The sequence below is a fragment of the Pyrus communis genome, chromosome 8 (assembly GCF_963583255.1).
Source record: "Pyrus communis chromosome 8, drPyrComm1.1, whole genome shotgun sequence".
Classification (NCBI taxonomy): Eukaryota; Viridiplantae; Streptophyta; class Magnoliopsida; order Rosales; family Rosaceae; genus Pyrus; species Pyrus communis.
The window spans coordinates 26,340,627-26,362,654 of NC_084810.1; the positions used below are offsets into that span (position 1 = coordinate 26,340,627).

The window sequence follows — 22,028 nt, forward strand, 5'->3', positions numbered from 1 at the left end:
GAGATTGTTGGTTTTGCAACTAGGTCTACCTAGAAAAGTTGTGTTCTTTGATTCTATATTTGTGGTTTGTGAGTATATATATCGAATCTATGCCTGTTTGTAGTTAAGTTTCCAACTTTTTTTTATGTTTTTTCTTTCCAATGGAATTATTCTTGGCATAGTAGAAGCTTTCATGTTATGGATTCTCATTCAGCAGCAAATGTTGTGCTTAATGTATATCCAAGTGTCATTGTCTTTTACTTTGCATTTATATAATTGAGTAGGTAATTAGGTACAGTGACTTATGAACTTTATATAGGATAACGTGGGGGTGAAAATGGCAAAGAGATTTAAGAGAATGGTTCTTGTTTCAACTTTGGTATATAAATCTAATGCATAAATCTTACCGAAGGCCACCTAAGTATTTCATTTGCTCTCATTTAAAAAGTGGGGCTAAGCTTTCTTTTGTTCACTTGCATGTTATGCATGCACTTATGCAGTCAGCAATTTTATGTACGTATGTCGATCCCTTTTACCTAGTAAAGTCGTTATATTTGCTATGATTTCACTTTGTTGTTAAAAGAAAAAAAAATCTTCAATTTAATCATGGAGTACATAAAAGTGAGGCAAATATATTTCCTTGTTGATTCCGTACGTATCATGCATATATAGACCAATCATGAAACTACATCGAGTCTTTTTAGTGTGTAAGGTAAGTTTTAAGGAACCCGTATTCAGTAATTTTGCCTATTTGTTGTTATTAGCAATTTCTTTGATCATGTGAGTTTGATAGTGTTTGGCTGCCCAGAAAATTTCGGAATCATGTGAGTTTGATAGAGTTTGGCTTCCCAGAAAATTTTGGAATCTAAAACTATCATGAGATTGTAGTTCCCTTTGTTCTTATCAATTTCTCAAATTGATAACAAAGATTTACTTTTGTAGTTCCCTCTGAGTTAGTTATGTTTTTATTGAAATATTTTTGTTTACCACAGACCTACCTTTATGTTATAGCTTTGTTCATTTGCGATTAAGATTGCCAGTGTTTGGATGCCTAGAAAATTTTGAACAAAAAGAAACAGGGATTACCAAGTTGTGTAGTTCCTTTTGTTCTTATCAATTTTTCAAATAGATAACAAAAAGATTTACTTTTTTGAAGTGCTAATATATTCATTGAAATGTTTTCGTAATTTTAGACTGAGGAGGAGAAACATAGCTTCAATTACCTCCAATTTGTTCAAGTGGATGTTTATTTTTAAGTTTGTTTTATTGGTTTTTATATAAAGTTCATGTTGCGGTTTACGGATGTAAAGGGGAATGAAGAAGAATGAAAACTCTGAAAAGTTGCATTGAGGTTATTTGGAAGGCGAAGACAAGCCAGATTGGTGAGTTTTTACAACTAGACTTGCATTATCGTTGGACTAGATACTGTGTTTGTAGAGTATGGTGGATTCTCTTTTCTTTTCTTTTTTTTTTCCCCTAAATTTGAACAGTTTACTGTATGATACAGAAAAAAAAAAGGGAAAGTAAAAGTGAGATGATATGGATCCAAATCCAAATACCACAATCTCGGTTATTGTTCAAGTGAGGTGTTTTATTTATATGAAAATTTTTGTGTCTGAAATTTCTTATGCATTGTATCAGCATGAGATAATTGTAATGTAGTATAGGTAGCTTTGATGCCTTTTAATGCCTTTTGCGTTAAACACGTATTTGTTTCATTAGAACGTAGAAATAGAATTTAGGAATCTTTGTACTATTTTTTTAGGAATGTTGGGTTCTTTCAGTAATTCTTCCATCTATTTACCTTTTGTTTCTTAAATGAATCTCTATGAAATTCTCATAATTAAATAAAAAAGTTTTAGAAAGCCAAAGAGAGTGGTCAAAACACGTTTGGCCCTTGAATTTGGTTGTAAAAAAAAAAATTTGACCCAAAAAAAAATGGTAATTACCATTACCATACCATGTCAACTGAACTATTTAGCATGCCGAAATTCGGTAGACCGAAAGTTCAACACGGTAATGATAATAGATTTTGTCATACCAAAAATTTGATATAGTAATTGGTATATGGGTTTTGGTAAGGCAATTCTACCAATACCACCCTAGTAAGAAGTATGTAATTCATCATTGTCATTACTTTAGTCTAAAGTGGGGGAACGGCATTGTGCAATTTCGCCTTAATTTCATTTTATTTACGAGTTTGCCATCAAGTTGATTTCAGTGGGTTTAAGAGGTACTGGTTTGGTACTGAGATTTTTTTATAAAAAGTAGGTATCAAAAAAGTTGAGCTTAAAAAGATATTTGGTAAACACTTAAAAATTGCTTATTTTCACAGTTTTTGATAAAAAAAATGCTAAAAACGTGAAGCAGCAAAAATAAGCTTATTCTCATATCACAGCAGAAACAGTTTTTTTTCAAAGTATGGTTGTTGTCATTCAGTGAGGGTTTCGGGGATGGGAGGCCATGCCTCCTCTGAGAGAGAGAGAGAGAGAGAGAGAGAGAGAGAGAGGAGTGAGGACCTCAGCGCCATTGCTGCAGATCCTTGATTGCATGAGTGGGAGAGGGGGATAGTCAGAGAAAAGTATTGGGGGCCGTCGGGATGTGAGGGAGAGGGGTAGGGATCGTTGCCGAGGCTCTGGGTTCATCCCTTTGGGCCGTCTGCAACAGCACCACTACGCTCAAACACACACTCTCTCTCTCTTCTCTTTCTCTCGCTCGTACTATCTACTCCCAAACCAGGTTTCTAGCAGACTAGCTCATATCTATTGACATTAGGCTAGAGATTTGGGATTGATTGGTTTGACTGCTCACGGTAGCTACCGGGGCCGGTTGCAGGTTCTTTTTTTCATATCCAATATTGAGAAGAAGAAGAAGAAAAAAAAAAATCTTAGGTTGAGATACTGATCACAATTAAAATGAATTTAGTATGAATACTATAAATATATATGGGTATTTTGGGTTGGACATGATATTGGTAACGCAGTTTGTTTGGTATTCTATTTTATCAGAGGCATCAGCTTTTGTTTGGATGCAAATGATCGTTACTGCATTGGCTCCTCTAATACACTACGTTGACAATTTATTCCATTCATGAGAGTCAGCTCAAGAGCTGCTATACTTGCTTTGATCGATTTCCATCTTTCGCATCCATGCATTTTTACAAATGCTTTGATTTCCGTATTTCATTTGTATAGTATGATTGAATATCACTGATCAACCTCATTAAGGATTGCTATTCGATTTGGTTATACTTACGATAATTTTATTTTGCCGGCCCATACTTCGTGTATTGTTTGTACATTTTTTTTTGTTCTGTTTTTTCCATCACTCACATGCTCTCTATGCTTCACACCTCGTGCTACTCCTATTTTTTACGTTTGGATTCAAACACTACAACAATTGGTCCGTTTCCTAGTTATGTTTTTGACATTTGGATTCAGATGTTGTGTTGCAGTGTCTGTTTCCTAGTTCTTTTCTTTTCCATCACTCATATGCTTCACATGCCTCCTAATTGAATACTCCCATCAAAATTCAATCCACTCCTCCCGTTTAGAGTGACAGGAGTAGAAATTTGGTGTTGGAGGTTCGGAAAGCCGATAAGCGATGGATTTGGAGACCGTATTTGCAGCACATCCACGTCTTCGTTGACAAGCTGGACAGAAGAAACAAGAGTTGAAGCTTTATATGAACGTCAACTTGCCCGACAGAGCATGGAAGCCGGTCCCCTTCACTCACATGTCGACCTTGGAGACAATATCCATGGAGTTCGATCTCAAATCGAAAGTCAAAGTCAAATCCGATGGTTACAATACGTTGTTTATTTCAAAACCTACCCGTGTTTAAAGAAAATTATTATTTTCCTTAAGAAATCATTAAGTTCTCCTGTGGTAACTTTATATAGGGGTACAAAAGTCTTTTTACTTTAAATAAAATTATCCGATTTCTTGATAGGATTTTTAACACCTGCAAAAGTAGGATAAAAACACGTAAAAATACTTGCAAGAGAATAAGGTAGTTATAATATAAATAACTCGAGTAAGATCATTCTCCACAAGAATTATTTAAAACGATTTATGTGGAAACTAAATTTTAATTAATTATTTGAAATAGAGTTTGAAAAGGTTGATTTTTTTACTTAAAATAATAAAATTTAATTTAATTAAAACAATTTAAAAGATTCAGCAAGGGAAAATAATTGAAAGAAAACGGTTCACCTTAACAATCCTACTTAGTTTCTCCAATTACTTATGAATTACACATGCATATTTTGAAGGTTAGGTTTTTCTAAAGTATGCTCTACTTGGACCCCCAATCTAGAACGTATATCAAACATGCAACCATGTCCAGACATTTGAATCGAATGGGAACATGAAAGACTCATTAAGCTTTATGAAAACCCTTTGAAAAACCATGTAACCCTTAAGACCTGGTATTCATTCTTGTGAAATTAGTGAAATTACAATTATTAATCACAAGAAGCCTTCGTCAATTTCAGGAAAAACCCTCCAACCAAAATTTGCATCAAATTATTTTTCTAAATATCCTCATGGTAGCCAATTATCAAGACAATTAGATAATTTCAAATACGGTGAGTAATAATACAAAATTTGCTTGCATAATATTATAAGTAAATTGAAAAAAAACTACATATTTATGCTAAGGTTCGTGGCCTCGCCGTAGCATAAATAATTAATTACACATAATCATAATTAAAAAGAAAAATATCATTAAGAAAATGATTGAAACTGCCTTGTAAAATAAAGATGAATCTTCAAAAGCTCTCTAAGCCGAATTCTCCAAAGTAGTGCGTTGTGAACCCTAATGGCTAATTAGCCTTATTCATACTACTACAAAATAAATCCTTCATAGAAAAAGTCTTACAATAAAACGAGGAAACAAAATAAATTATGAGAACCTAGGAAACAATCTCCTAGTTAAACATGGAGAAATCTACAAGCAAACTAATCAGCCACGTTTTGGGCCTTAGACACCTTCAAAACAGGCCCACGATGACTCTTTACAAATCTTAAGATGTCCTGAACATATTTCCAGAGGGTTTGTTATCAAAAGGCACCATCTTGGATTCCAAAAAGCCTAAAGAATCTCTAAACGTTGGTTTGACAATTTCGCTCGCTGGTCTTTTCTTTAATGGGCATAAATTAACCGCTTAGTAGAAAAATCTAAAACTTTGATATGAACAAGTTGAGAGACCCACGAATATCCTTCAGTTGGAATTACTCCAAAATTTATCTGTTTGGTCACTTTTTGCTCAAGAGGAAGTTACATGTCCTATATTAAAAATATAAAGCAAAGTGTCAGAAGTTCACCAAAACAATTACCAAAGCATACTAAGAATAAAGTTAAATATATAATATAAAATCGACTCATCAGGTGTCCAGAGATAAAACCTGGGTGTATAAAGAACTACTCAAAATATTTCATTTAAGGTTTTTTAGCCAAAATGGTTCCTGAGATTTGCATAACTCCTTACTTTGGTCCATGAGATTGGAAATCAATAGAAGTGGTACCTAAGATTGTCCACTATCAATCATTTTAGTCCTTGGGTGAAAAATTATTTTAAATAAGGATCAAAATGACAATACTATCCTCAATTTAATAAAAATAGTCCAAAATGATTTGACCAAAATTGAGGATATTTTTGTCATTTTATTCTTATTTTATGGAGATTTTTCACGGAGTGACCAAAGTAATTGATTGTGGACAAACTCAAGGACCAATTCTATCTATTTCAAATCTCATAGACCAAAATGAAGAGTTATGCAAATCAGATGGACTATTTTGGCTAAAAAACCTTCACTTGTTATAAATAGGTAAAAGTTAAAGAGATAACCTTTAACTAGTGACATGAGTGAAGCAGCCAAACATGTGTAAAATATTACACTGTAACTATAACATAAGAGGATGACAAATAAAAGATGGAGGGATGGATAATGATGTTATTGGTTTTTCCTTGTTCTCTGTGTATCTTGAAAGCATACGAAGCGCTCTATTTATAGAGCAACTCCAAACAAGCGTATTAACTATACATTGAAATTTACATCACACACCCCTTGACAATACGATCCTCCTTCATTTCCCAAGTCAATATCACTTTGTGTAGGCAATGAAAAATCTACCAATGTTTTCAATATCATTGTGGGCATTCATTAACCCACCAGCATTTTCAACACTCCCCCTTGGATGCCCACATATCAACATCAGTTGCCTCGTTAAAACCTTGCTCTGAAAAACCCAATGGGAAAAAACCATATGAAAGGAAAAATAGTGCAACTTTACCTGGATTGTTGATATAATGTTAAATATGCTTATGTTGCCTCGTTAAAACCTTGATAGGAAAAACCCAATGGGAAAAATCCTAATTGAAGAAAAAAGAGTACAACATGCATTTATCGTGGGTGCTCCCCTTGATATGTGTCTCCTCATGATTCTGCATTTTCCAAATTTAGCTGATTGGTAAGTCGACGTAATCTGATACTTTGCACTAACTTCGGAAACGTGCACTTTGGTAACGACTTGGTGAACAGGTCTGCCAAATTTTCATTGGAATGGATTTGTCTGACTTCAATAACTTTAGCCTTCTGAAGCTCATGTGCACTGAAAAACTTTGAAGATATGTGTTTAGTCTTATCGCCCTTGATGAATCCTTCCTTCATTTGGGCAAGCTAAGGGATTCCTCCACCCAAAAGTCAACAGACATCAAGTTACGAAGAGTGTGAACGCACTTTTCAATTGCTTGCAATTGGACATTGTTTTAGCGTTAAGATTATGGAAAATAGGACAAACCTAAACTAAAATATTAATTACAACTTGAACATTTTAATACTATCTTCATTAAATAATTTGATTGAATTTGTTTTATGGGTAAAGTACAAAAAAATTACCTCAACTATGAGTCGAACGACACTTTCATACCTCATCTTCTAAAATTGACAATGGCATACCTCATCTTACGAATTTGTGACAATGTCATACCTTCCGTCAGTTTGTTTATCATCTATTCCGTTAAGTAGTGACGTGGCTTAAAAAAAAAAAAATTAAATATTAAAAACTAAAATTATAAAATCATTTAACAATTTTTTTTTACATGGGGACCCACCCCTTATCCCCCTCACCTTTCTTCCCTCCTCCCGTTTTCCCTCACCCAAAACCCAGATCCCATCGCCACCCGCTCCCATCTTCCCCTAACCCACCCCCCAAACTCATCACCTTTAACCTTCTTCCCCACCTGTCTCCCCCGAACTCATCACCCTCACCCTTCTTCCCCATTTCAGTCCCCAATTTTTAATTTACTCAAACAAATCAAATCCCAATTGGAATTTCGCAAATTGGGTGTGTTCTGTTGCTACCCCTTTGACACCTCTGCCTTGTGCATCCATCATTTTCTTTCTCTCCTGTTTAAATCCCAATTGGAATTTTGCAAACTGGTGTGCACCGTGACGGCATGCTCATGCGTCCATGGATTGCTGCATCGCAGTAGAGGAATTAAAGCGGGAAAAGCGCCGGACACACCGATCCAGGCGTGATTATCAACCTAATTCTTCACTAAAAGCCTGAGCTTGGCCGCTACAGATTGCTTCACGACAAGCGACGAAGATTGAAGGCCGTCGATGCAGATCTTGATTGTCAGCTGAAGATTCTCCGGCAAAATGCTCTCGATGATCTCGGTTGAGAAGTTCTCCCTCTGTAAAAACCCCTGGCATGGTTCCAGTTCTGGCGCAGCCTCAGATAATTCAGAGGTCAGCATGTTTTCCAGCGACGGCAAGCTTGCGAGCCATTTTAATTCTCCTAATATGTTGTTGCTACAGGTAAAGAAATCACTGAAGGCTTAGGATAGTTAGAGGTACTCCTCGTCGGAAGACGCAGACTTACTGGCGGAGGTGTGGGTGCGGAGGGCGAGCTCGCCAAGGCGTATGTCGACTACCAAATCGGTCAAGTTCTCAGAGACGAAAGGCTCTCAGCGTGAGTGCAGATGACAAGGTTTGTGAAGTTTAGGGCTTGGAGCTTGCGGACAATGGCAGAGCCGAAGAGGCTGTTATTGCAGCGTGAAAGGGAGAAAAGTGAGGGGAGGGATGGTGGTTCTGGGCATGGCGAGGGAGAGCGAAGTAAGGATGGGATCTGGGTTTGGGGTGGGGGAAAACAGGAGGAGGTAAGAAAGGTGAGGGGGATAAGGGATGGGTCCCTATTTTAAAAAAAATTGTTAAATGATTTTATAATTTTAGTTTTTAATATTTAATTAATTTTTTTAAGTCACGACACTACTTAACGGAATAGATGACAGACAAACTGACGGAAGGTATGACATTGTTACAAATTTGTAAGATGAGGTATGACACTGTCAATTTTAAAAGTTGAGATATGAAAGTGTCGTTCGACCCATAGTTGAGGTAGTTTTTTGTACTTTACCCTTGTTTTATTTTTACACCAGCAATATTAAGGGAGAAGAATATCCAACCAAGGACCTAGAGTGTAGGTCAAATTATTCTTAACCATTTGAGTTACAAGTTATTTGTGCTCACCTCTAAACCTTGTATGTCTCACTCTTTGGTGAATCTATAAAGGGACTGGACCACCAGGACCCTCCGAAGGTCGGGAAAAACAACTGTGAAGGAACTCTCACCCCCTTTAGAATTGTGTCATTTAGTACTTCGGTTTAATGGGTTTTTTCTTAATTTGTAAGTGAGAGTCTTAGGTTAGATTTTTGCTAAAGACGAAATTGAACCATATTATTGCTAGCCCATTGTAAGGCTAAGCTCATCCGCTCACTCTTAGTGTAGATAATAATGTTTGTTAAAAATAAAAAATAAACTTATACATTGAAATATTTCTTATGCAAAAGGAAAATTATTAAATTAATTAAATAATAAACTTACCCGTTTACGAGTCTTCGTCAACAAGTCTTCGTCAACAAATGTAGGCGCGTTTACTTATAAAATGACAGTTTGAGTTTTCCGTATTTGGAAGTATTTCATTGGATAAGAGAATTCCGTGTACGGTGATTGTCAGACAGATCGATCGATCGAACAAAAGAGCAGAGACTTGGTGAAGAAATTATAGAATGGCAAGAGTGGTGGGAAGGAAAGATGAGAGAATTCTGACAAGATTGGCAGATGAATTCGAACAACTGGCCGCTCAACTGAATTCTCCGGTACCGATCCCCATGGAAATTGGCAAGTTCACTCAAGCCTGTCGTCTCGTTTCTCCTCTCATTCGACACTTAGGCGTCGCTATGAAGTTCGCGGACATAGAGTACTCTGCTAAGGTATTATTCATCTCTTAAACTTGTGAGTTTGATGCTTTTTGGTGATGGGTAGATTTGGGTAGCTACCATTGTCTTCTTCATTTAAATCAAATTTCAAAAGTGTTGTTTAATTTAGGGTTTGGTGGATTGTGATTGATGAGTGATTTGATTTCTTAGGTGGGTTTGACTCATGGGAAATATACACATGATAAAAATTAGTTAGACATTTTTAAATAAATAATAGAACTAGAGGATACTATATGGACAATAAAAAAAGACCTAATTTTAATAATATGGTTTATTCGGTATTCCTCAACTTTATAATTCATTTATTCATATTTCTCTTTGATTTAATGGTTTACAAGTTATTGCTAATTTAGTTTCTTAGAGCAAACTTTTGTGCAACGATGTAAATGAACATTTTACAACTCTAGAGACATATTTTTCTCTAGTACGTAGGAGAATATAAATTTCATGATGAAAATGAAATGCATCTAACTTTTTCTGTTATTTATTTATTTTTTAAAATATTTATGGTGCTGAACTTTTTATTCTTTGCGTTAAAATAATAAAAGGAAGGCAAAAATACTAAATATTTTTAATTATTCTTATAGAAACTAAAAACCTCAAGTAAATTACTACATATTTCTTATTATTCTTATAAATATTTTTATTTATTTTACATCTTCTGGTGAGGACTAGTAATTTCGATCTTGATATTCCGGTGCATTGAACTTAAATACATTTTACATATTTCAAACATGATCTTAGTTATATTTTCCTTTTGATTCTGTTCATATCTCCCTTTGATGTGATTGTTTCTTTTGGGTTTTGTAATTATATTTTGATTAATGTGGATGTGGTTGCCAGGTTAGCGGGGTTGTAAAGGCAGGAAAGTCAGTCAATACCCTAGAAGAATTGCTTGACCGTGACATACAACAGAATACTATTAAGCTCCAAAGTAGTGGTTCGAGATTACTCATCAGAGTGAAGCGTTCACTTGAGATGCTTAAGATAATATTCGAGCGAAGTATGGCCTCAAGGTTTTACTTATCTCAACCCTAGCCTCGATATTCTCTGAATTCATTGCTTCATTAACATGTCTATATTAGATCATTTTCGTTTGCATATGCAATTTCATCTTGAGTTGTGCTGCTACGTCCACTCATCCACTTAATTTATGTTTCTGTCCATCATCATTTTTTTAAAAAATTTAATATTCATATCAACGCACTCATTCATGAACTCTTCCTCCATCTTCTAGACTCTTCTCATTCTAAACTCGTGATATCCAATAATACCATGACTTAATTATTCTACTTAAGACACATAATTATGTATTGGTTAATCTTTGAATTAATTATTGCCAGCACGAATCACTCTCTCGCAAAAGAACAAACCCTAAATCAATGACTGCTATCTCTAATTTTTGTATCTCTATAATTTTGCAACTAGCGGCTATTTTACTATCACAGATTCACAGTTACTTATAACTTGAATTTATTTATTTATTTTTACTCGGGCAGCGGAAATTCTCTCATGGATCCGGTTAACACAGCATATAAACAAGTTTTTTACCCCTACCACGGATGGGCTAGTAGAAAGACTGTTGCGGGTGCACTGCAAACCCTTCCTACAAAGTCATTGTTCATCAAAAGGCTAAAATTAGATGGTAAGACTATTTTAGTATGTACACCCATCATTGTCATACTATCTCCTCCCAAACCATGTTTTTAGCAGACTAGCTCATATCTATTGACATAGGCTAGAGATTTGGGATTTGTTGGTTTGATTACTGCTCACGGTAGCTACCGTGGCGGGTTGCAGGTTCTTTTTTTCAAATCCAATATAGAGAAGAAGAAAAATGAAATCTTAGGTTGAGATATTGAGCATAATTAACATGAATTTACTATGAATGCTATATATACGTGGGTATTTTAGGGTTTGGACTTGATTGGTAACACAGTTTGTTTGGTATTCTACTTTGTCAGAGGCATCGGCTTTTGTTCAGATGCAGAGGATGGTTACTGCAGTGGCTCCTCTGATACACTACATTGACAACTTATTTCTTTCAAGGGAGTCAGCTAAAGAGATGCTACGCTTGCTTTGATCGATTTTTGTCTTTCGCCTGCTTGCATTTTTACAAATGTTTTGATTTCCGTATTTCATATGTATAGTACGATTGAATATCAATGTGATGACTTATAAGGATTGTTAATTTGATTGGGTTATAATTATGATAATTTTCGTTTTCCCATAGCCTGCCAATGCCATTCCATAATTCGTGTGCTGTTGGTCAACTTTTTTTGAACCAGAAGGTCTGGACAGTTCGAAACGTGGTAAGAAGTCACTTTTTCAGTATGGGAGCATTTTTGTTCACTATCATAAATTATGGTGTATATTTACTATACAGTATACACCTTATCATTTGTCAAGTGTCATTTCATTTAACCTTAGTCACTTATTTTCAAAATTAGAAAATGAACATCTAATTTGAAAGTTAGCCAGAGTTAGTTGAAAGAACTCGTGGTAAATGATGAGATGTGTTGTGAGCATACACCACAATTTATTATGATGAGCTAAAATACTCCCTTTTTATATTGGCCATTTCTTTATTTTTTTGCCACACTTTGGCTAGAGAGACTAAATATGAAGACAAAATTTACAAACTAAATGATCTTAAACTCAATCATCAACTTTCATACCATTTAGTTTACAAAACTTTGTCTAAAAATTTAGTTTATCTAGCGTTACTCTTTTCCCTTTTTCTTGTAGTGCACATACACATCACACCCTAAGTATTATTTACTTTAATATGCTCCCGTTGTTCTCAGCCCAAAATTGAAGGGGACAATTTTAGTTTCACATGTAAGGCTCAGGTGCAACCTATTAACAAAACTTTCAATTCTAGGTTTGAATCCTAACAAAAATCAACACAAGGGTAATTCCTAATATTTCTTCCACATGAATTATCTTTCATATACTCTATAACCATCAGGACCATTAATCCGATTTGACCTTAAATATATTGCTCAAAGTGTCCCCGTGGCTTTTCTAGCTCCACCACTAGGCAGGAATACTTATCGTTTAGTACCACAACCACAACCACCATCCCTACCGTAATTGGAGCACCAAAGGGAGATACTAATTGGACTCAATATGCACCTATTGTCCACCATACCATATGGATTGGCTAGTGTTCTTTCTTTCTTGGATCAATTAGACTTTAATATAATGACAACTTTAAGTTGGTCTTCTTGGCTAGGGAAAGAAAACCAACTCAATAAGTTTGTTTTGAATGCTGCCTGTCTATAATTTCGTAATGAGAGTGATTTTCATTTCCTCTACTTTGTATATATATTTATAGTCAATAGATTGAATAACTTAGAGTAAAATTACCAGACAAAATCAAGAAGAGGAGTGCAGAATTTGTAAATAGAAGTGCGAAAGTCACACATTTAATCACCAATTCCACCTTTGCCCCTCATGGGAAGCCGTGAAATATCCCTTGTAGTTGAGCGATAGAGTAATATTGTTTTGGCTGGCCACTCTTGCTCGCTTGGGGTTGCTGACTTTGTCGTTTTGTTATGGTCGCCTGGCCTGGTTCCTCTGCGTTTAAAGATTTTTTGGTACGTACGTCCAACGAGCCTTAATAATGGCGGACCCGCGTGGAAGGTGACTTGAACCTGCTATACAGTTTAGGAGTTTAGGGAAGAGAAAGGCGTACTGGCATACCCACTCGACCTTCATATTGGTTTATATATTTTTGCAGTACACCGAGCACTTCTTTGGATTGTTTTCTAATAGTTGTAATACCACTACATGTACAGTAGTAAAAAGATGTTGAGCCCTTGCATGAAGGTTTGGATTCAAACTCCGCTGGTAGCTAATCTAATAAAATCTATCGTTTAACAAAAAAAAAAAAACAACCTTCTAATTAAAGAATTCGTCTAACAAAAATATTTACACTTTTTTTTAGAAACCTTGATGGTACGAAGAACATTTTATTCTTTTTTATTTTGGAGAACCTTGACGGTATGAGATAATTTTATTGATATGAAAAAAAATAAATTACACCTAATTATAGGAGACATAAACTTTAAGTGGGGACATAGGGCCATACCTCTTCAAAATTTATATATGCTAAGCGGATGGGTAGTGTTCATTAACAGTGCCCGCCCGGTTTTAACCCTCATTTTATTCATGGTTTTTGGAGTTCGGTGGGATTGTGCAGTAAATTGCCTATTTTGCCCCTCTTTCATTTTTGTTTGCAGCTGCTGCTCCCTTTTGAAAGATGCTTTTTAGTGTTTTGTGGTTGAGCTTTGGCCACGTTGCATTTTATAGGAAAGATGCCGGAAGCATCTTCTGCGACTTTTTCTTTTCCTCTTCTTTTTTCTCTCTGTCGTTCCGTTTCTTTTTAGTTTTCCCGTCTGTCTTTTGATTTCGGCTCCGATCGGATCTTCTCGAAGGTGTTTGGCGTTTCCCCCCCCCCCCCCCCAGTTTTGCACAAGCGAATCGCTCCAGTTCAGGTATGTTGATTCATGTGTTGGTTTATTTTCTGTTTGGTTAGGAAGAAAATTTTATGATTGATTGTGAATTTGGGCTATCCGGCTTTTTTGCCCAGCGTTTTCTTTGTTTTTTCGCACTCTACGTCTGGTTGTTATCTCTGATTTTGCATTTTGGTTGCAGGAAACATTTTTCTTCGAGTTTTAGGGTTTTATTCTTCCTAGCTTTTTCTGGGTCAGGTATATAATTGATCTCTTTGGTGTTATTTTTTTTTTGTTTGGGTTTTTTGATTGTTTGTGCTTCGATTTTTCCCTCAAACTTAAAAAAAAAAAAAAAAAGAAAAAAAAAGAAAGAGGAATACTGATGATTAATTTTTGGGTTTTGCTACTGTGAGTTAATTCATAACTCATCTGAGAGATCATTTTTTTAAATGAATTCAATTGGATAAGTTTTTTAATTGAAAACCTGGGTACCTAGATGCTCTAGAGATCATTTTCCGTCATCGATACAATACTGTTGTAATTTAGTAGTTGTGCAGTTTGAGAATTGGTGTGTAGTTGTTTCTTCAGCAACCTGACTAACCTGATCTACTCAAGAAACCAAGCTAAACTGCTTATTTGGGCATTATTGACAACCTAAATGGTTTGGTTTGGCTTGGCTATAATTCATATGAATCTGAAGTCGTTAGTTCTGGTGTTAGGAACATGGTCTTGAAGATCTGATTTAACAACCTGGAGCAATATGCATATGTACCCGTGAAAATATAAGGTTGTGAGTGTGGTACCGATTCTTTCTTTGTATTAATTGAGCTTATAATATATTTTAAGGCCTCAAATATAGATTTGTTTTTCGTATCAATTCTTAACTTATCGGTGTTAATAGAACTGATTTGGTTTTATAGATCAGAAATTTTAAACGATAAAATTAACCTGCAAATTCAGTTCAAATTCAGTTCAGGTATCAATGCTTTTAGGTTTGTAAGAACTTACAAAACAAAACCAGCAAAACAAAAAAAATATATATGAAAAAGGATTAGGTAAAAAAGAAAATAGCACGTTAAAACGGAGAGATAATTTTATAATTTTTCCTGTTGGTGGGGGAAGGGTGGAGTAAAGTTAGCTTGTGGGGACATTCTCTCTTGGAAACGAATATAAGTCTCATGGCATTATCCGTCCAATAAGTACTTGATATGTGTTTGAAAAGAGAATCATTTGACTAATAAACATCAGTCACGTGGTGAGTTGATAATAGTAAAATACCTCGTTAACTTTGTAGGACTTTGCGCGTCAATGCAAGTTCTGGCAATTTGTTATTTTGCAGCATGTATTTTGAGGTTTTTCGGCTTTTGGCAGTTAGCCCTCCCCAACCAACTTTAGATCAATTGTTTCAACTTTACCCATTCTTTTATTCAAAAGGAGAATGGTTGTCTGCCCTTCCACTTTCGTTGTCTTTCCGTGTCTTTCTATTTTGTGTGGTCACGATTAAGTCACGTTAATATTTTATATTTTTTTAAATAGATATAATAAGATAAAAATGAATAGTAATATAAAATGTTGACGTAACTTAACCGTGATCATACAATCAGGAGGGTATGGGAGGACATAAGAAGTGAAAGGACAAACAATACGTGTCCTATTCAAAAACCATACTTTCTTATTCAATTCATGACACTTGCACTTCTCAAGTTTTACAAGGATTTAGGTGTTTCTTCAGCGTCCATGTATATTTATATATATATATATATATATGTACGGGTGTATATATATTTTTTCTCTTAACAAAATATAGCCCACACTTCTTTTAAAATCCTTCCCACCGCCCTTAAAAAGAAAATGACAAGTGCTACGTCTTGATGATTATAAAAATGTAACGTACTTGCATATTGTTTAAAAACTTGTTGCTTCCTTTTATGTCAAATCAAAACAAGGACGAAGGCAGAATAGGGGGAATCCCTCAACAACCCTAGCAGGTAGGCAAGTTTTGCATACACATGCACCCCTCGGGAAACCATGTGGCGTCCTGAGCCAGTATAGATTGATATGTGTAAATATTGTGAGTAAATTACAAAAAACTATTTCAATTATTGATATCACGATATTTTCATATCTTATTTTTTAAAATTAACAATGTCTTACTTTATCTTTAGAATTTGGTTCAATGTTATACCTTCCGTTATTTGATGGTTTACTTTTTAGTTAAATGCTGATGTGGTTCGATTCAGAATCCATTTTCTATTAAAATATTATTAAAAACTAAAGAAAAAATTATTTAATATTTTTTAAATATTAAAATAATAATAAATAAATTTAAAAAAAAAAAACCCCCTCCCCCCTCCCCTCCAATAAAAAAAAAAAAAACCCAGATCTCATCGGTAAGAAGATGGATGTGCAGAGAAGGTGAAGGATGGGTACGGAAGAGGATGTGGAGAATGGATGAGAGTGGTGCATTTGGGGTTTAATGGGTTTTAAAAAAAAAAAAAAAAATTTCTTCTTCCTATATTTTTTTTTGGGGGGGGGGGGATTTGCAGGGGGAAAAAGATGAAGATGGGGAGAAGAAAGAGGAGGGGGAGGGTTTTTTATTTTTTTTTTACTTTTTATTATTATTTTAATATTTAAAAAATATTAAATAATTTTTTTTTGTTTTGAATAATATTTTAATAAAAAAATTCGAATCAAGCTACGTCAGCATTTTACTGAAAAGTAAACGGTCAAGTAACGGAAGATATAACATTGGATCAAATTCTAAAGATGAGGTATGAAAATGTCGTGACATTAATAGTTAATGTAGTTTTTTGTACTTTATCCAAATATTTTTTGTGTAGTTGCGTTTTTGATTCAGGATGTAATGTTGAACTTGGTCTTGATAAGTTTTTATCAACTACGAGTGATGACTGCGGGAGTAATATAGATCACCATCTAACAAGAATGCAGAGAAAGAGCCTATTCTTATAGATCTCTAAGTTATCGGGTGTTTTTGCCTTGTTTGGCCTCTTAATTTGACTTTGGTAATTAAGAATTCGTTTGAATATACTTTTAGAATAACTTAAAGTGTTTTTTTTTCTAAATATTTTTGGATTCTACAAGTACTTAAAGTGTTTTTTACAAGAAACACTAGTTATTTGTTTATTTTAGAAAGCATTCTTAAGTGTTTTTTTCAGGATTTACTAACATTTTTTACTAAGGATTGTTTTTAAAAATATTTTCACCAAAAACGCTTTCAATTATTTTAGAAATGTGATTTTTCGTTAAAATGAATAATACCGCGAGTTTTTCGTTAAAACTCTTATAATAAAAGGCATTTATGATGCTTAGGATCCGTTAGACAGAGAATTAAAAATTGTTTCTGAAAGACTACTTGCGTCTAAAGTAGGGAACAAAAATTAAAAAGTAGAGAAGTCTATGCGTAGACTTCCTCAGGTCTACAAGTAGAGAGAATTATCTGATGAGCGAATAGCTGTGCTAACACCCCATCCCAACAGCAACCTAGTCGAAGTTCAACTGGATGGCCATGGCGACGGAGAGTTGGTGAATCAAAGCTCAGATCATCAAGTTGTCAGGTATAGAGAGAAAACGCAGATGTACAACCTGTTAAAAATTATGTATTTAATTTACTTGATTAGAAATTGGCTTCAATTTTTTTTATTTTTTTTGGCAAACTGATCATTATGTGTTATATCAACATGAGTTCGAGAGGTGTTAATAAATAGAAAAGAGGAAAGTACTTTTGAGTGAATGAATTAAGGTTGTCATTTTGTTTTCTAAAGGGATTTTCTTAATTCTCTGTCAATTTAAAACTACTAAGTAATTTTAAAATTATGGATTTTAATTTTTTAGAATTTGTGGACTTTCTTATTTGTCTAAGGATCTAATAATATAATAAATGTAAATACGGAAGGTGGTAGTTGGTAGTTGGTAAATGTGCTAGGGACTACGGTGATGATCTGAGTGATGGAGGCAGTTTGATGATGGGTGGTGGGGATGGTGGCAGTGTTGGTAGGGGAAGCTATAGTTGTGGTGTTGTACAACGATGGTGGTGGGAGTGGAGGTAACGGTTGCGTCGGTGGCACCTGCGGCGATAATGGTGTGCTAGGGCTGGTGATAGCAAGGTGTTTGTGGCATGATGGTGGGGTAGAGGTGAGGATGAGGATGATGAGTGTGTAAGAGTGAAGGTACCGTGATGATAACTCTCACTTATAGAAATTTAGAAATGAAATTAAGGCATTTAGATCTAGCCCCAAAAAAGCAACATAGGTTGAGTCCAATATTATACTAGACATCATAGTATTGTCATAAAGATAAATTCAACATAAATCCAATTTTGTGAGTTATTATTAGGAATAGTCCACATTTTAAAAATTGGTCTAAGAAATATTATCTTTTTGTTAAGTTTTTGACAAAACTGAAAATTTTAAGGAATTGTAATATCCTAAATCACAAAAAATAAATTCCTTCAACAGTGCATTCAATCTTTTTACTTATTTAATATACCCATATTATAGATTTTTTGCCAATAATCTACCTATATCACAGATAAATCGTTTTTAGTTACCTATATTGTAGATTTTTTTGCTTATAAGCTACCTCTTCAAAATTAGTTATATTCAATTATATCAATATATTTCTCTTGAAAAATTTTGTAGTCTTATTATGATATAAGTATGTTACAATTGAACTCGGTTTAAAAAAACAACTCGAGTTTTTGGACCTGGATCTATACTACCCCTTTTTAATAGGAAACTACATTATTATCCCTTAATAAGATCTATTATATCTGTGCATTTGATATAGGATGAAAGATAAAGGAGAATGGAGAAGAAAGGGAGAAAATGAATGAAAAACAATTAATGAGATGGAGAGAGATTAAAAGGCTTTTAGAATTTCATTCCCAATCTATTATTATTTTAATAAAGAAAATTAATTGAATTAATTAGATTACATCTCAACCCATAAAAAAATGTACAAATCTAATGACTTAAAACTTATGTCAAAACTTGTGTAAAATATGTGGTGCCACCGATTCGTCCCATATATATAGAGGAAGAAGGCAAAATTAGTGAATCCCATAATCTAAAAATTGCCCTTCTCTCTATAGGATTTCAAAAGAAAAAATAAATTCACAAAATTGCCCTTTGAAAATTATGGTATTTATTGTTTTGTTCATTGTGTGTGCATATTAGTTCATTTGTTTGGTTTTGTGCATTGTATGAACAAATTTTTATGTACAATTTATTTCTCATTAACAAAATATTTTTAAAAGTCTTCATTTTAAATTCCTAAAATTTGATTTGTAGAAGTCGAAATTCCTATTTTTAAAGCTTAATTGATGATCAAATTAGGAATATTAGAAAGAAAATTCAAAAATAATAAAAGTGGGCAAGGCATTTCATATGACGTGATAATGAAATTAAAATAAAAATAATAAACATATGACGTGATAATGAAATTGAAAAATAATAAAAGTGGGCGACGGTATTTCATATGACGCGATAATGAGTTTTAAATGTTGGACTAAAGTTAAATTTATAAAAGCATAAAAAATAATATTATTTAGGCCCTTAAGTCTAAAGGAATAGGATATTCTTCCGATCTTCTTTGTGGAGATCTAGATGATCAATTAATCGTGTTCGTTCATCGTACATCATGTGATTAAAAATTATTTTAAAATTTAAATTTTAAATTGAATATAAATATTACTTAACGAAAACTGACCGCACTATGTACGATAAACGGACATAATTAATTGATCTCTAAATCTCCACAAAAAGGATCCAAGAGGATCCTTGTCCAAGTCTAAATGACCCTTTTTTGAATTAACAAACAACTAAAATGTCACAGTTGAAGTTTGGCTAAAATTTAATTTAACTTCAAGATAGGAAGGATGATTGGAGATGTTCGAAATTGTTTAACGAGTCTAGTCCCAGTCCTACTCCGAAAACTGCAAACCAATAAAATATTAGTTCTTCTTTTCTCTGCTGATCCTTCGTCTACCGTTTCTGTAATCAGACATCAGAAGAACCAAGCTTAACCATCCGCACATTTTCCATGACATTCGTCCAAGGCACAAAACGTTTTAAAGTCTGTACCAGTTGAAGCTAAGGAAGATCCAGGTTAGTCATCTAGTTATCAAATTCCTACATAGTTTTTCTCCGTTTTTGGTGGTATCTATTTTATTGTTTGAACTTTGAATCTTATATTTTTCTCCCTGTTAATGTTTTATTTTAAAAAGGAAAGGTATGGAAATTGTTAATCTCGTACTACAAGTCGGTGAGTTGTTATGGACTCCAGTGAAGCGTAATGTGGGTTACTTGGTGCATTACAAGAGACACATACAGTCTCTTGAAGTTCTGGTAGGAAAGCTTGAGACCACGCAGAATGATTACCAGCGAAGCGTAGATGCGGCGTTAATGAATGGAGACGAAGTTAAGTCCGAAGTTCAAAAATGGCTCAAGGATGCTGACAAGGCCATAATCGATGCCAAAAGACTGAATAATGAAGCCGGAGAAAACAAAACATGCCTTGGGGGCTGCTGCCCGAATTTGAAATGGCGTTGCACTTTAAGCAAGAGAGCAGTTAATGCGACAGAAGAAATGAACAAGCTTAATGAAGAGAAAAGGTTTGAAACAGTTACACTTCAAGTTCGCCTGCCTGTTGAGTTTGAGTCCACCATGTCAACAGGAGATTTTGAAGTATTTGAAGCAACAAGGCAAGCCATGGATGGGGTCATGAAGGCGCTGAAAGACAATAACATCACTGTCATCGGGGTTCACGGAATGGGAGGCATAGGCAAGACAACCATGGTGAAACATGTTGGTTTGCAAGCGTGTAAAGACAAGCTCTTTAATCATGTGATTATGGCTGTCATTTCCCAAAACCCGAACCTGGTTAAGATTCAACAACAGCTTGCAGAAATGCTGGCCTTGAATTTGAATGAGCAGACAGAAATAGCCAGAGCAGCTAGATTGAAGGAGAGAATAATGAGAGGGAAAAAGATCCTTATAATTTTAGACGATATTTGGAGGGCAATAGATTTGTCTCTCATAGGGATCCCCGACGACTACGAGCTCCAAAACTGCAATTCCAAGGTCCTTCTCACCACAAGGTTACAGAATGTATGTCATGCAATGAAGAGCCAAGAAATGATCCATCTCGATTTCCTAACAGAAGAAGATTCTTGGGCCTTGTTTGTGAAAAAGGCTAACAGGTCTTTTGAATCAACCAATTTCTATGACATAGCGAGGAAGGCAGCTGGAGAATGCGGTGGTCTCCCAATTGCTTTGATTGAAGTTGCAAGAACACTCGGAGATAAGGACTCGGAAGAATGGAGAAAAGCAACTCGACGACCAGAGATGTTCCAAATTACCAACCTTGATGGCGAGGGAGATGTGTTCAGATGTATAAAGTTGAGCTACGATTACTTGAATAGCAATGATGCCAAGTTATTCTTCTTACTTTGCTGCTTATTCCCGAAGGACTCTGATATTCATATCGAAGACTTGCTGAAGTGTGGTATCGGGAAGGGATTGTTTCGAGATGTCGACTCAATGCAAGAGGCCAGAAGTACGGCACATTTGGTGGCCAAGTACCTTAAAGCTTGTAGCTTGGTTTTGGATGGTGAACATGACGGATGTGTAAGAATGCATGAAGTGATCCGGGACGTGGCAATACTAATTGCATCATCTGGGGATGGCCAAGGGTTCTTTTAAAGGATTGGCCAAAGAATTCAATCGAATTAATCTAAAACATATTCCGTTCCTGTAATGAAAAAAAAAAAAAAAAAAAAAAAAAAACAAAACAAAACAAAACTGCAACCAGTGATGCATAGCATATACACTTTAGAATTTTCTAAAGAAATGGAGAATGGAGAAGCCAAAGAAATGGAGAGCCGAGAGGCCAAAGAAAATTATAAATAAGTTCCTCAAAAAAAAAAAAAAAATTATAAATAATGGCACATATCTTATTTAATGCAATAATAGTACTAGACTTGTATTGGAAGTACTCTTAAAGATATTTACTACACGAATTTCGAAATTCAGACTTATTTAAATATGATAAATATGATGGTAAATATACAGCATACTAATTGGTGGTGAACAAAAAAACTCTCTAAGATAACTAAAACTTGTATCATAGAAGCACTTATGATCATGTTTGGCAAGTTAAAATGCTTATGAGTTAAAAAAAACAAAGTCTTTCTGCATAAACATTTCATTGTGCTTCTAATAAAAGAAGTTTAAAAGCGTTTATGAATAAAAGTGTTTTTTAAAGAAACACTTGCAATCTAGTTA

At 34.6% G+C, this 22,028-nt stretch overlaps 2 protein-coding genes across 2 annotated transcripts; both read left to right on the forward strand.

Annotated features, from left to right (window-relative positions):
* The first annotated feature begins 8,973 nt into the window (after positions 1-8,973).
* On the forward strand, positions 8,974-11,497 carry LOC137742191 (accelerated cell death 11-like). The gene is made up of 4 exons (XM_068481982.1): positions 8,974-9,259; positions 10,109-10,281; positions 10,765-10,910; positions 11,230-11,497. Exons 1-4 carry the CDS (start codon positions 9,056-9,058, stop codon positions 11,346-11,348), a joined length of 642 nt encoding a protein of 213 aa, XP_068338083.1. The 5' UTR covers positions 8,974-9,055; the 3' UTR covers positions 11,349-11,497.
* Positions 11,498-13,540: 2,043 nt separating this feature from the next.
* Positions 13,541-21,545, forward strand: LOC137742190 (disease resistance protein At4g27190-like). Its single transcript, XM_068481980.1, has 4 exons — positions 13,541-13,983; positions 17,223-17,300; positions 19,747-19,850; positions 19,970-21,545. The coding sequence occupies exon 4, from the start codon at positions 19,977-19,979 to the stop codon at positions 21,444-21,446; it is 1,470 nt and encodes a 489-aa protein (XP_068338081.1). The 5' UTR covers positions 13,541-13,983; positions 17,223-17,300; positions 19,747-19,850; positions 19,970-19,976; the 3' UTR covers positions 21,447-21,545.
* Positions 21,546-22,028: the final 483 nt, after the last annotated feature.